This window comes from Fulmarus glacialis, unplaced genomic scaffold (assembly GCF_000690835.1).
Source record: "Fulmarus glacialis isolate BGI_N327 unplaced genomic scaffold, ASM69083v1 scaffold5884, whole genome shotgun sequence".
Classification (NCBI taxonomy): Eukaryota; Metazoa; Chordata; class Aves; order Procellariiformes; family Procellariidae; genus Fulmarus; species Fulmarus glacialis.
The window spans coordinates 12,081-23,965 of record NW_009208554.1 but is presented as its reverse complement, the minus strand read 5'-3'; the positions used below and the strand labels follow the sequence as shown (position 1 = coordinate 23,965).

General features: G+C 38.0%; 1 protein-coding gene across 1 annotated transcript in view; it reads left to right on the top strand.

Moving 5' to 3' along the window:
• Positions 1-359: 359 nt before the first annotated feature.
• The window catches only part of NOS2 (nitric oxide synthase 2, inducible), a 17,516-nt gene continuing 5,990 nt past the window's right edge, over positions 360-11,885 (top strand). Inside the window, exons 1-18 of the mRNA XM_009576519.1 lie at positions 360-466; positions 1,607-1,703; positions 2,296-2,418; positions 2,509-2,657; positions 4,669-4,831; positions 5,277-5,368; positions 5,765-5,906; positions 6,313-6,452; positions 6,976-7,150; positions 7,915-8,016; positions 8,656-8,850; positions 9,198-9,280; positions 9,594-9,738; positions 9,979-10,083; positions 10,251-10,300; positions 10,396-10,570; positions 11,057-11,189; positions 11,594-11,672. Coding sequence (XP_009574814.1) covers positions 360-466; positions 1,607-1,703; positions 2,296-2,418; positions 2,509-2,657; positions 4,669-4,831; positions 5,277-5,368; positions 5,765-5,906; positions 6,313-6,452; positions 6,976-7,150; positions 7,915-8,016; positions 8,656-8,850; positions 9,198-9,280; positions 9,594-9,738; positions 9,979-10,083; positions 10,251-10,300; positions 10,396-10,570; positions 11,057-11,189; positions 11,594-11,672 — 2,255 coding nt within the window. The remainder of the gene's footprint in view (positions 467-1,606; positions 1,704-2,295; positions 2,419-2,508; positions 2,658-4,668; positions 4,832-5,276; positions 5,369-5,764; positions 5,907-6,312; positions 6,453-6,975; positions 7,151-7,914; positions 8,017-8,655; positions 8,851-9,197; positions 9,281-9,593; positions 9,739-9,978; positions 10,084-10,250; positions 10,301-10,395; positions 10,571-11,056; positions 11,190-11,593; positions 11,673-11,885) is intronic.

Below are 11,885 nucleotides of genomic sequence, written 5' to 3'. Positions count from 1 at the left end.
TGTCAAGGCGTGTTTTTTCATAGAAGTAAAGCATGCATGTGGTTTTCTTAGACACTGATATTTGCTGTTTTGTGCAACTGGGGGACATTTGAAATTCTCTTGCCAGTATTTACACTGACAAAAAGAACTGTTAGTTTTAGTATCACTACTCTAAGAGTCAAGCAATTTTCATTTTTAAAAACAGGACGTTAATTAGATCAGATCAGTTAGTCTGGTGAGTTGCTGAGTAATTTTCAAGGGAGTCACCTTCTTAGTTAAAAACTGACCTTGTTGGTTTTTTCTCTCCTCAGAAGTGTTCCCACATCACACAAAACAAGATTTCAGCACTGTGAACTAAAATTATAAATAAAGCATAGAAAATGTTGTGCCCATGGCAGTTTGTATTCAAACCTCGTGCTGCTAAGAACCAGTCCTCTGAAGAGAAGGATATCAATAATAACGTGGAGAAAAATAGGAAGATCCATGGGTAAGATCTTTATCTTTCAATGGTTTCATAGTTTCTCTTTCATTTGAAAAGGGAAGATATTAAGTGACATAGGTTCTGGAGAAACCCGTAATGTGTTTCCAAAGCAATAATATTAACCAAAGAACCCTGGGGGCCACTAGGTGGTGTTGACTTGGTAAGGTACATTTAAGCTTTTGTTTCTAAGTTATACAATCATTGAGGAAAGAAATCATCTTGCTTTCTCTTTCATAGTTCTAAATTTATTTGGTGTGTTATAATGGTTTCACACGTGCTAGAACTTAAGAGGCATGTGTATGCTATAAAAATTAGCGAAGTCATTATTAATGCTCTAATTAAGTTGGTAAAGTATTTCTGTGATACAATTTATACAAGACACTGTATAAAATAAATTGCACATGCATATTAAACTTCCCAGTTTTCAGGCTGTTACTTATTTCAGGTTTTTTTATTGCATACTATTTCTTTCTCTGCCCATTCCCTACCCTTTCCTGTCATTGCTCAAAGTAGTTTATATTCAAATGTGAAGATACGTGAAGCTGACTAGTGGAAGTGGGTGATCACACATGCTCTGCTAGCTAAAACACATCATTGCCCTCTCCAGACTAAGGGTTTTATTTGGAATTTGTGGTCTGGATGCCTCTTGGGTGTTTTTGAACATCTTCTCAAACCTGATATCCAAATTAAAAAGTAGGAGTTCAGAAAGTAAGACTTAATGTGGAAAACAAAGGAAATGAATATAGAAGTACGTTATTTGCTTAATGGGCTGGAGAGTGGACCTAGCTGAAATTTTCACACATTTCCCTGAAACAACGTCTTTGCCTAATTCCTCTGAGTATTTTCTGGCCAGATCATAGTTGTACAGATGTCCTTTGTTTAGCTTACAGCAATGATACTCAACCTTTACCATTCCAGGCTATATCTGCTGTTTTCCTTCCCACATAGTGATCTGGAAAGGGTGATTGTAGCTTTGCTATGGACTTCTAGTCCACTCCACCCCTCACGCTGCTGTGAATAGTTGGCTTATTGACTTAGTACATCTTTCAGAGACAGCTCTGAGCATCTGCCTACTGATGCTGCAGGTAAAACTAACAAAAAATAAGCACGTTGCATTATACTGAATTGCCTTTCTCTCTTTTAAAGCTTAGAAAATGATGATGCTGAATTATATGATCTGAGCAAGAAGCGGATAGAGATGCCGCCTATCATAACTTCAGCAAAGGCCAGTGATGGGGGAGAGGTCTGTTTCTAGTGTCATTGTTTGATACTAACAATTCACACGGGTTGTGCTTACTGCTCAAAACTTCTCAAAGTTCTCATGTGAGGACTAACTGTAGTTATATGAGGTTAGGACTGCTGTGAGATCTTTGAAGGAAAGATCTTTTCTGAACAAAAAGGAGCTTTGGTAAGAATGAAGGAAAAGAGATGACCCAGTGGGATTGGAGTGCCCGATTCCTTTATTCACCTTTGAAAACCCAGCCTTTAGTAACAAACATGTCCTTTCTCTAAAATTGTCTGGTTCACTGTTTTCCTGAGCCCATGACTATTTTATTAAGAGGCCTTATTGAAATTAAAAAAGTGTTTGCAGTGGCAGATATTGTTTGGTTATTACAAAAATACTTCCCCCCCCCCCATTTCATATCAAACTGTGGATTAGGTCAATAGTTTCGTACTCAAATGAATAAACACACATGTCGGAGAAGATCACATTTATACCTAGTTTCTTGAATTTAATTTGTAGTATTTTAATGGTCAAATAGAATTAAAAATGAAGCTTTAAGATATTTAATAGGTCTGAAGACAGTATGTATTTTTGTATTTTCTCGGTCCAGAACCCCCCCCAAAATGGTATCAAAGCTTCAAACCAAATACCAAGATGTCCAAGACATGTAAAAGTAAGAAACTTGGAAAATGGATCCAGCTTTCTCGACACACTGCACCTGACAGCAAAGGAGGTAAGATATGGAAACCTGAACAGTGATTTTTCTTAACTTTGAAAAGATACAGAGTATAACATTGTTTTTTGATACTTTATTGGTTTTCAGGTTATCAACTGCCGGACCAAAGCCTGCCAAGGAGCACTCATGACCCCAAAGGGCCTGGTGAAAGGTGCTAGGGATGGGCCAGTTGCACCAGCAGAGCTTTTACCACAGGCAATAGACTTTATCAAGCAGTACTACAATTCATTTAAAGAGTAAGCCAACTTTATTTTCATTTTTGGTATAAAAGTCCTCTACCTACCTACCTGTCTGTGAGACTACAGGAGTGTTTGGTTTCTTCACAGCTATGGGTAACTATCCCGTTACATAGCATGCATTCAAAAAATAGAGAAGGACTATTTGAAAAGGTAAATAAAACTATTACTGCACTTCATATGCTATATCCGCCAATCCCAGGTCTTGGGAATACAGAAGTGAACTCTGTACAGTGCATTCCTCAGGCCCATCCCTTCTGAGTGTGTTACATTTATAATAAGCAGCTTGGTTAGGACTCTCTTACAGAATGTTACCTTCTGTTTTCTTAACATTGGATGTTAATGGGACTAGCTCCTACTCAGATCAGTCTTAGACGTGAATAATGTGGATAATGCTTTTTGTTTGTGCTGTTCCAAGTATCTTTTCTCTGTGTTCTTTTGTTCTCTGTTTTGACTCTCAAGGCTTTAGCCAAAGATTGGAAGGCCAGTCTCTTGCTTCTCAACCTTGCTCTGTGCTATCATCAACATAAGCTTACTGAGCATGCTGAGAGGGATGCTCTAGCTTCAGAAAAGAGGTTTGTGTTTTTGCAAAAATGGACATGGTGCACAGACATCTTGTTACAGGAGAAGTTGGAACATCTAGTTGAGGTCCAAGAGTTTGCAGTGACAAAGTTTTCACGTGACAAGCTTTCGAGTGACAACTCAATGTTTGCTCATCCCATTATAAAACATTATCAGACTTTCAAAGGGACTCAGCCGCATAATGACTACTTCTTTAGACACTTTGAACTCTCCTACAAAGCTTTCTTCCATCTGAATCTTTCTAAAAGTCCCTGTCTTACACACAGGCTGTACTTACTTGCCAGCGTATTACATTTGCACATCTCTGTGTTTCTGCTCATGGCTATTTGATCACATTGATTTACACTATCTTACATGCTTGCCCTTGATCTTTCATCTTGTTGAAAATGTGAAAACTCTCAGACAGTGCAGGCTATTTTCATTATGTCTGTAAGCCAACAAAACAATTTTTGTCTGTGCTGTGATAAATATTTCCTAATGTTTTGACTTCATTCTCTGTTATCAAACTAAAGAATTTTAGAGTTAGTTTCGCTGACAAAGGAAGAATGAAAATCCTACTTACTTTGCTCAGAAGAGCTGTGTCCCTGTGAAAATAATAGAACTTTGAGAGGACAGTCACTATAATCCTACTTTTGGGCCGAAGCTAGCCTGTTCTCTACTTTTCACGTGCTTGTCATTTGACAATTTTTTCCAAACTAATCTAGGAAATCCAAATTTAAACTGAAAACTTACGCAGAAAAGGTTGTGATCAATCCATGTATGTGTTGGGTGGTGAAAGGATGGCAGCTTAAATTTCTAGTGTGTTAGTTTCTTCATCAGACTAGTAAGCTCTGTCATTTGCACTCCTAAATGCTGAAGCCAGGAAAAATTCTCCTCAGCAGTCCTCAGTCAGAGTCCTATGTACTTAACTCATCCCTTTACCGAGAATACTCCCTGCTTTTTGGTAAAAATCTCGGACCCTAGACTGCTGCAACAGATAACAGCTATGCTTTGGGGACAAATTGTGGTGCAGTAGAGGGGAGGTGGGGAGCAGATGATGGTGACTTTTCACAGCCGAAGCACAGTGAAATTGCTGACTTCATGAGGTGATGGATGTTTTCATAAAGGATAGAGTATTTTGTGTTGACCTGTTTCACATCCAGAGAGTGTGGATTTATAGTAGGGACAGGTTTCTCAGTGTTTATCCAAACTTGCCTCAGCCTACATAGATACCAGTCCCTTCCCTGGAAATCTACCTGCATCCTGGCAGATATAATCAGCGATGTAGGTAGAAGTCTTCTCGTGCAAAAGGATGCTCACAAGCTTTATGGCTTCAGCAATGCCTGTGCTCTTCTTGACCCAGAATCTAAGAAGAATGTCTGCAATTTAAATCAGTTATAAGTAACGAAATTCTGATTGTTTCTTTCCATGGCTGTTTCCTGTTCAAAAGGCCAAAAATAGAAGAACACCTGGACCGACTGGAAACAGTGACCAAGGAGATAGAAACAACAGGAACCTACCATCTGACAAAGGATGAACTGACCTTTGCTGCCAAACAGGCCTGGAGGAATGCACCTAGGTGTATTGGGAGAATCCAGTGGTCCAATCTACAGGTAACCTATGAGTCTAGATGTTATGGGCCAAATAGTCATCTGCTGTAAATCAGAAGAATGTCCTTGACTTTGGTAAATATGCCAGTTGCTTCAACTGAGGACTACTCCCTCCTGTACATATCATAAGATCAACATTGTTTTTTGTAGTTCTCTGCTTCACAGTTGAGTGAAAACCTGTGTAGGAGAGCTAGCGTAGGAACCAACTATGTTGTGGAACCAGGTGCATGTTTTGGTCCTTGGAGGATTGTTACGTGTGAAAATGATGCATATATGAACAACAAAAATGAACCTTTCCTTATGGAGCTACAATTAAATTGAGAAATACTGATTTTTTCATTTCACTTTTTTCCTTAATCTTTCCTTTCCTTAACTGCATAAGAAAAATAATGAGCTTACATTACTGTTTCAAAATCAGTTTTTTTCTTTGTTTCTTTCGGAAACATAGGTATTTGATGCGCGTGATTGTAAAACAGCGAAGGAAATGTTTGAGCATATCTGTCGTCATATTCAGTATGCCACAAACAATGGAAATATAAGGTAGGTCTCTTTAATTTTAATTTTAAACAACAAAAATCAGATCCGGATCTGGATTCAAAACTCTACGTAAGACCTGAAATGGTCTATCTAAATATTTTGACAACTTGTCTCTGCTCTTAGTTCTTCTGGTAGTTATATGTTCCTCTCATGTGTACCATCAACCATTTTGGAATTTTGTAACTTTCATGGCTGATGTTGCAAAATCTTTTGTAATTCCTGGGGAGAAGAGATGATGTGAAGATTCAGGGAGGTGGGTAGAGAGGATGAATGATTTTATTCTACTGATGTTTATTTTAGAAATATAAAATAATTGCTGTTGGTAACAATTTGTCTTACTAATTAGACTGTTTGATGTGCTCCTGTGGTATAACGGGATTTGATTGTCTCTCTGGGCAGATCAGCCATCACTATCTTCCCCCAGAGGACTGATGGGAAACACGATTTCCGTGTTTGGAACAGCCAGCTCATTCGATATGCTGGATATCAAATGCCAGATGGGTCTATCATAGGAGACCCTGCCAGTGTGGAGTTCACACAGGTACAATTCCAAATACAGAATTATAACTGCTTTCCATCTTGTCTAACCCATCTGTCTTTTTTTTTTTTTTCCTTGCATGTTTATGCAGAGTGGGAGGGAAGTGTGGCGGTAAGGAGTGAATGGAATGTTCTGCCCCGCAGGTTCTAGTGCAGGCTGGAGCAATAGTTTCTTACAATCCTGATATAAAAATACTCCCCTCCATCTCAGAACAGAGTAAGCTAATGCTTCCCTTAAGTCGGGGCACAATCAGTACTTGAACATGTCTCAACATTGTTTGAATGGGAAAGATAACCTTTATCACTTAGAATTTACCTCAGCAGGTTTTAGAGTGTTAACATTCTTTTGTCTTCAAATCCCGGGGGGGTGGAACCTAAAAAAACTGAAAATGTACTTTCTTTATTTATAGTTGTGCATTGAGCTTGGGTGGAAGCCGAAATATAGCCGCTTTGATGTAGTTCCACTTGTTCTCCAAGCAAACGGCCAAGACCCAGAAATATTTGAATTCCCGCCCGAAATTGTCCTCGAAGTACCAATGGAGCATCCAAAGTAAGCACACAAGATTTAGATAATTGCATTTTTGACTCTGCCTCACCTTGGCAGGTTATTAGTCTGCGCCTGAGGCAGTCATTTTATGAGTTCTTTGTTAGGATGAAATTATGGTAAATTGTCCTGAAAGATAGAATGCCTGTTAGAACAATGAAAGGAGATTTAAATTAAGGAAGCCAATAGCAGTTTTGTTGGAAATCTTTTTTTCCCAATCTACATTTCAATCATATTCAGAATTTTAAAAATGATATTTCTTATGCTGGTGTAATACACAAGTAAAATATGGCTGCACTCATAAAAAAATGTTTATTGCCTTTCTCTCTTCGTTTTTTTCTGCAATTTCTTTAGCTCGCAATTCCCAGTTACCACGTTGTAAATGAAAACTGCTATGAGCTTTTGCAGACTGTGCTTCATGGGTCATTCCTCCTAGAGATAGTACTCTTTCTCTTCCTGGACTTTTCTGGTTATCGCCTAAAGGACGAAAAGACACATAAAGTAATAAATCAAAATGCTTGTTTAACAGGTATGAATGGTTTAAGAAGTTAGATCTGAAGTGGTATGCGCTGCCTGCTGTTGCCAACATGCTTCTTGAGGTGGGAGGCCTGGAATTTACTGGGTGTCCTTTCAATGGCTGGTACATGGGGACAGAGATAGGAGTGCGAGACTTCTGTGATGTACAGCGATACAACATCCTGAAGGTAATCTTCTGAAGTAGAAGTGTGTTGATCTGCAAAGGGAATGAATTTGGTGGGTGGAGTGTTTTTGAAAAAGAGAAGCTATCAATCTTTGCTAGGATGGGTGTTGTATTTACATCACACTAACACTTCAGTGCTAATCTGACACAATATCCTGGCTATTGTGGGGCATCTTGAATTTCTGCCAAGACTATGACTGCCAGATTGTATGACTGTTTTTACAGTGTTCTAACAGTATCTGTTCCAAATACCTGGCTGGAATGGTGAAACTGCAACTGCAAAAAAGATATAGAAAATGCTGTCCAAAGGGAATTCTTCCCCAATTTTACCCTGAGTCCTGCTGATTCAGGACTTTTGGTCTCTGAATGTACATTTCTCAGAGGTATATTTATGTCATTCCAGTCTGCTGTTGACAAGGCAGTGGAGTCCTGGTTGTTAACTGCAGGTCTTGGGCACCTCACCAGTACGAATTAATAATGATGACTTATAACCAGATACTGCCACTTTTTAAACCATTTAGTCCAGGAGAGAACCACTCCCTGCTTCACCTAACTGGAATAGCCTCGAAAACTAGAACTCCATAATTCAACTTTACCTCTAATCTCAAGCGTTTCTACTGCCATCACTTTCCTCAGCATAAGATTGACTCTTCCCCCTTCCACAATACTTTTTCCTGCATATTAATGTGATGAGGTGGGGAAATCATGAGGTCGAAGTCTCACGTAGTAAATTTGCTTTTCCCTTTTCTCTCTCTTTTTCACATGTAGGAGGTAGGAAGAAGAATGGGACTGGAAACAAACAAACTTTCATCGTTATGGAAAGACCGAGCTGTTGTAGAGATAAATGTGGCTGTGCTTTATAGCTTCCAAGTAAGTCAACAAGAGCGGTATCTGGAGAGACACTGAATATTGTGTGTCCCTTTTTCCTTTCACTTATAACAGCTTTATACAAATATAGTGCCTGTGGACCAATGCTCAATGGAGGTTATCAATGTAATTCCAATAGAGTATTCTTGATTTACACCTGGGAAAGTAGAGGAATCCATATTTCCTGTTGTGTTGCCAAAAAAAAAATCTCAGGTGAAGGCAGAAGGGAGAGAAAAAGAAAAGGAAGTTAAGGGCAAGATTGTTCATCTTTAACACATGTGTCTAAGTGTCAAAATCTATGTAAAGCCATTGGATTAATATCTTTTATTTACAATTACAGTTCATTTAACATATCATAACAATATGAAAGATGGGTAAAAATGAATTAGGGGCTTTTCAGCATGCACTCCCAGTGCTGGAGAGGTAAAATGCTGATGTTAAAAAAAAAAAAAAAAAAAAAAAAAAAAGGGATGCAAGAGTCCTTAATCAAAGGTCCACCTCAATCTGTAGCTATGTAGTAGTTGCTGACAGTGAATATTTCCTTGAAATATTAACCAAAGCGAAAAGATTACTTTAACTATATTGGGAAGAGCAGCAAAATGGGCTTTTTAATGTATGTCTTTCTTTTTGCAATTATTCTAGAAACAAAATGTGACTATCATGGATCACCACTCAGCTGCTGAGTCCTTCATGAAATACATGCAGAATGAGTACCGTGTGCGAGGAGGCTGCCCGGCTGACTGGGTGTGGATTGTACCTCCTATATCAGGGAGCATAACCCCCGTGTTCCACCAGGAGATGTTGAACTATGTCCTCACCCCCTTCTATTACTACCAGGTACGCATTATCCAAAAAAATATGATTCTAGTAGACAACTTCAGCAGTGCAGATGATAATATGGGACCTGAAGAAGTCTGAATGAAAAGCCCTGGTTAATGAAAGTTCACTAGAGAGATTCATAAATAGCAGGTAATATCTATTATACTGTGGAAGGTTATGTTAGTTCTGTTGAATTCTCAAGCTGTAAGTAAAATGCAATTTAATGCTACAGAGACTGATCCCGTATTTGTACACAGTGGATTGTATATACAGATTCTATTCAATCTGGCCCTTTCAAAGATATACAAATTGTGTATTTGTTATTTACATTTCTTACCTGAAGCTTAACTTTTTTTTTTTTAAAGGTGGATGCATGGAAAACGCATGTCTGGCATGATGAGACCCGGAGGCCAAAGAAAAAAGAAATAAAGCTCAGCATCTTGGCAAAGTAAGTTGTTCAAATAAGAGTCTTCAAGCTTTTGTCCAACTATTCTATTCTTGTGATGTTTTGTTCCACATTTTTTTTGAATAATTATTACAGTAGGGACCACTTGAATTGTTTGAATCATAGACTTATCTGTCCACAGCTAGGTAATACTCATATCTAAGATTCTTATTCAGGGCTATCTATAGTGTATTGCTTCTGAACAATCTTCCAAGGAAAAGCCGTGCTCAAGATCAGTCTTTCCTACCTTGTTTGTGAATCAGTCTGAATTACTGTGTAGCTATATTAAAAATTATATGTGATTACTTTTTCCCAGGGCTGTATTCTTTGCATCTTCACTCATGAGACAAACAATGGCAACCAGGTCCAAGGTCACTGTAATCTATGCAACAGAGACTGGGAAATCTGAAACACTTGCCAACAATCTATGCAACTTGTTCAATTGTGCCTTCAACACTAGGGTAAGAAAGTATAAATTATCCATGCTAGATGGAGAAAGAAGTTTGGCTAGTTTTATCAGCTTCTGCAAACTTTTTCATTCTCTAAACCTATGTTTTGAATGTCTGGTAAATGTAAGTTGGACTAGCACTTTAATTTTATATTAATTTAGCATAATGACTTGTAAATCTGACAATTACAGAGATATCTTATGCTAGTTCTCATGTCTGCTAGCAATTTCTCATGAGCTTTATGTCTTCCAGATTCTCTGCATGGATGAGTACAACATCTGTGACCTGGAAAAAGAAACACTTCTTTTAGTGGTTACTAGCACTTTCGGAAATGGAGATTCTCCAAATAACGGAAAGGTAATACTCACCTCAGAAGTATATATGAGGCTCAACTCAAAGACCGAGACCAAAGACAACCCTTTCATTTGTCCCATGTACTTGAGTAAGATATGGATCAGGGTCTCACTTCTGTTTTAAACCACAGTATTTTTCTAACCTTAAGTATTTTATGAATTTTTATACAGACATTGAAGAACTCCTTGTTCACCCTGAAATTGCTGAGAAAAAAAATTAGGTAAAACTGCTTTATTATTTGGTTTGCATGTGATTGAGTCCTTTTGCATTTCATTTAGCTTAACATAGTGATCTTATTTTTATCTCCTTCTACAGATATGCTGTGTTTGGTTTGGGGTCCAGCATGTATCCAGAGTTCTGTGCCTTCGCTCATGCCATTGACCAAAAACTGGCCCAACTAGGGGCTTCTCAGCTCACTCCAGTAGGTGAAGGAGATGAACTCAATGGGCAAGAAGCAGCTTTTCGCACATGGGCAGTCAGTGCATTCAAGGTGACTATATAAATAGTTAGCTCATATTTTAGTCATTCATTCATTCATTTTATTTCAGTATTCATTAGCATCCCATAAAAATGGGGGAAAATGAAGGAAAATAAACATCTGGATTTATACCTGAATTTCAAACTCCCCTCTTTTCTACTACTTGCCTAAGCTGAAGAGGAAACCAGGCCCCTTTTCTATTATTTTTTAATATTCACATAAAGTTCCATGAAACCTTTTAGATAGTGGCATGCTCAGTATGAACAAGGACGGTAGCATCAGACATCAGGATTTTTCGAAGTCGATCATTTTTTTTAGATATACTGGTATAGAAGTAGAACCTTACTGAACTCACTGAACCCCTATAACATCACTGAACTCAACAGAATCAATAAACAATAGCAATCTGCGAAATTTTTATGTCCCCATTGGGATTACGACAATGCCAAGAATATTTTTTTTTTACCATGAATAGCCTTATTTTTTTCTTTTTTCTAGACTGCCTGTGACATTTTTAACATCCGTGGGAAAAACAGTATTCAGTTGCCTAAGATATATACCTCTGATGAAAGCTGGGATCCTAAGAATTACAGGATAGTGCATGACTCTCAAACCATGGACTTGGCTAAAGGTATTACCTCCCACCTTCCACTTCCTCTGTCCATTTTGCTTCAGTTAGGTCTGAGCTGTAAAGGTTTTCTAGAAGTGATATTGGTCCTGCTAGATGATAGAATTCATATAATAAAGTACAGTAGTCAGAGAAAAAAAGACATTGGTTTACATTGCATAAATCATTATCTTTTCCAGCACAATAACATCAGAACATGAGACTTAGCACACATTTTGACAGCCCCAGAAGAACAGAAGCTGAGATGAACTACTTTTAGTCAGGGAAGGCATGCATATAGGACACATAACTGACTAAAAGTATCCTAGGGCAAGCATGGTTCAGTTCTTTTCTGCATATTATTTGAAGACATTTTAAACAAACCTAATCACAAAATTGCCATGAGTCATGTCCTCTTTTCTCAACAGAACTTGCAAACATTCATGCCAAGGATATAATTCCCATGAAGCTGAAATTCAGACAGAATCTTCAAAGTTTAAAATCCAGGTACGATACGTCATTCTTTTGAATATGGTATTCAATACTACATTTTACTAAAATCTTAAACTTCTGAAATGCCTGGTTATAAATGTCTTCTTCCTGCAGTTATTAAGAAATATATGTTAATTTTGTACCATTGTTAGTAGAAGTAAATCATTATCATAAGACCACAAGAATACGTACAGTCTTAGCTCTGATTTAGATAGGAGCTACTTCTCT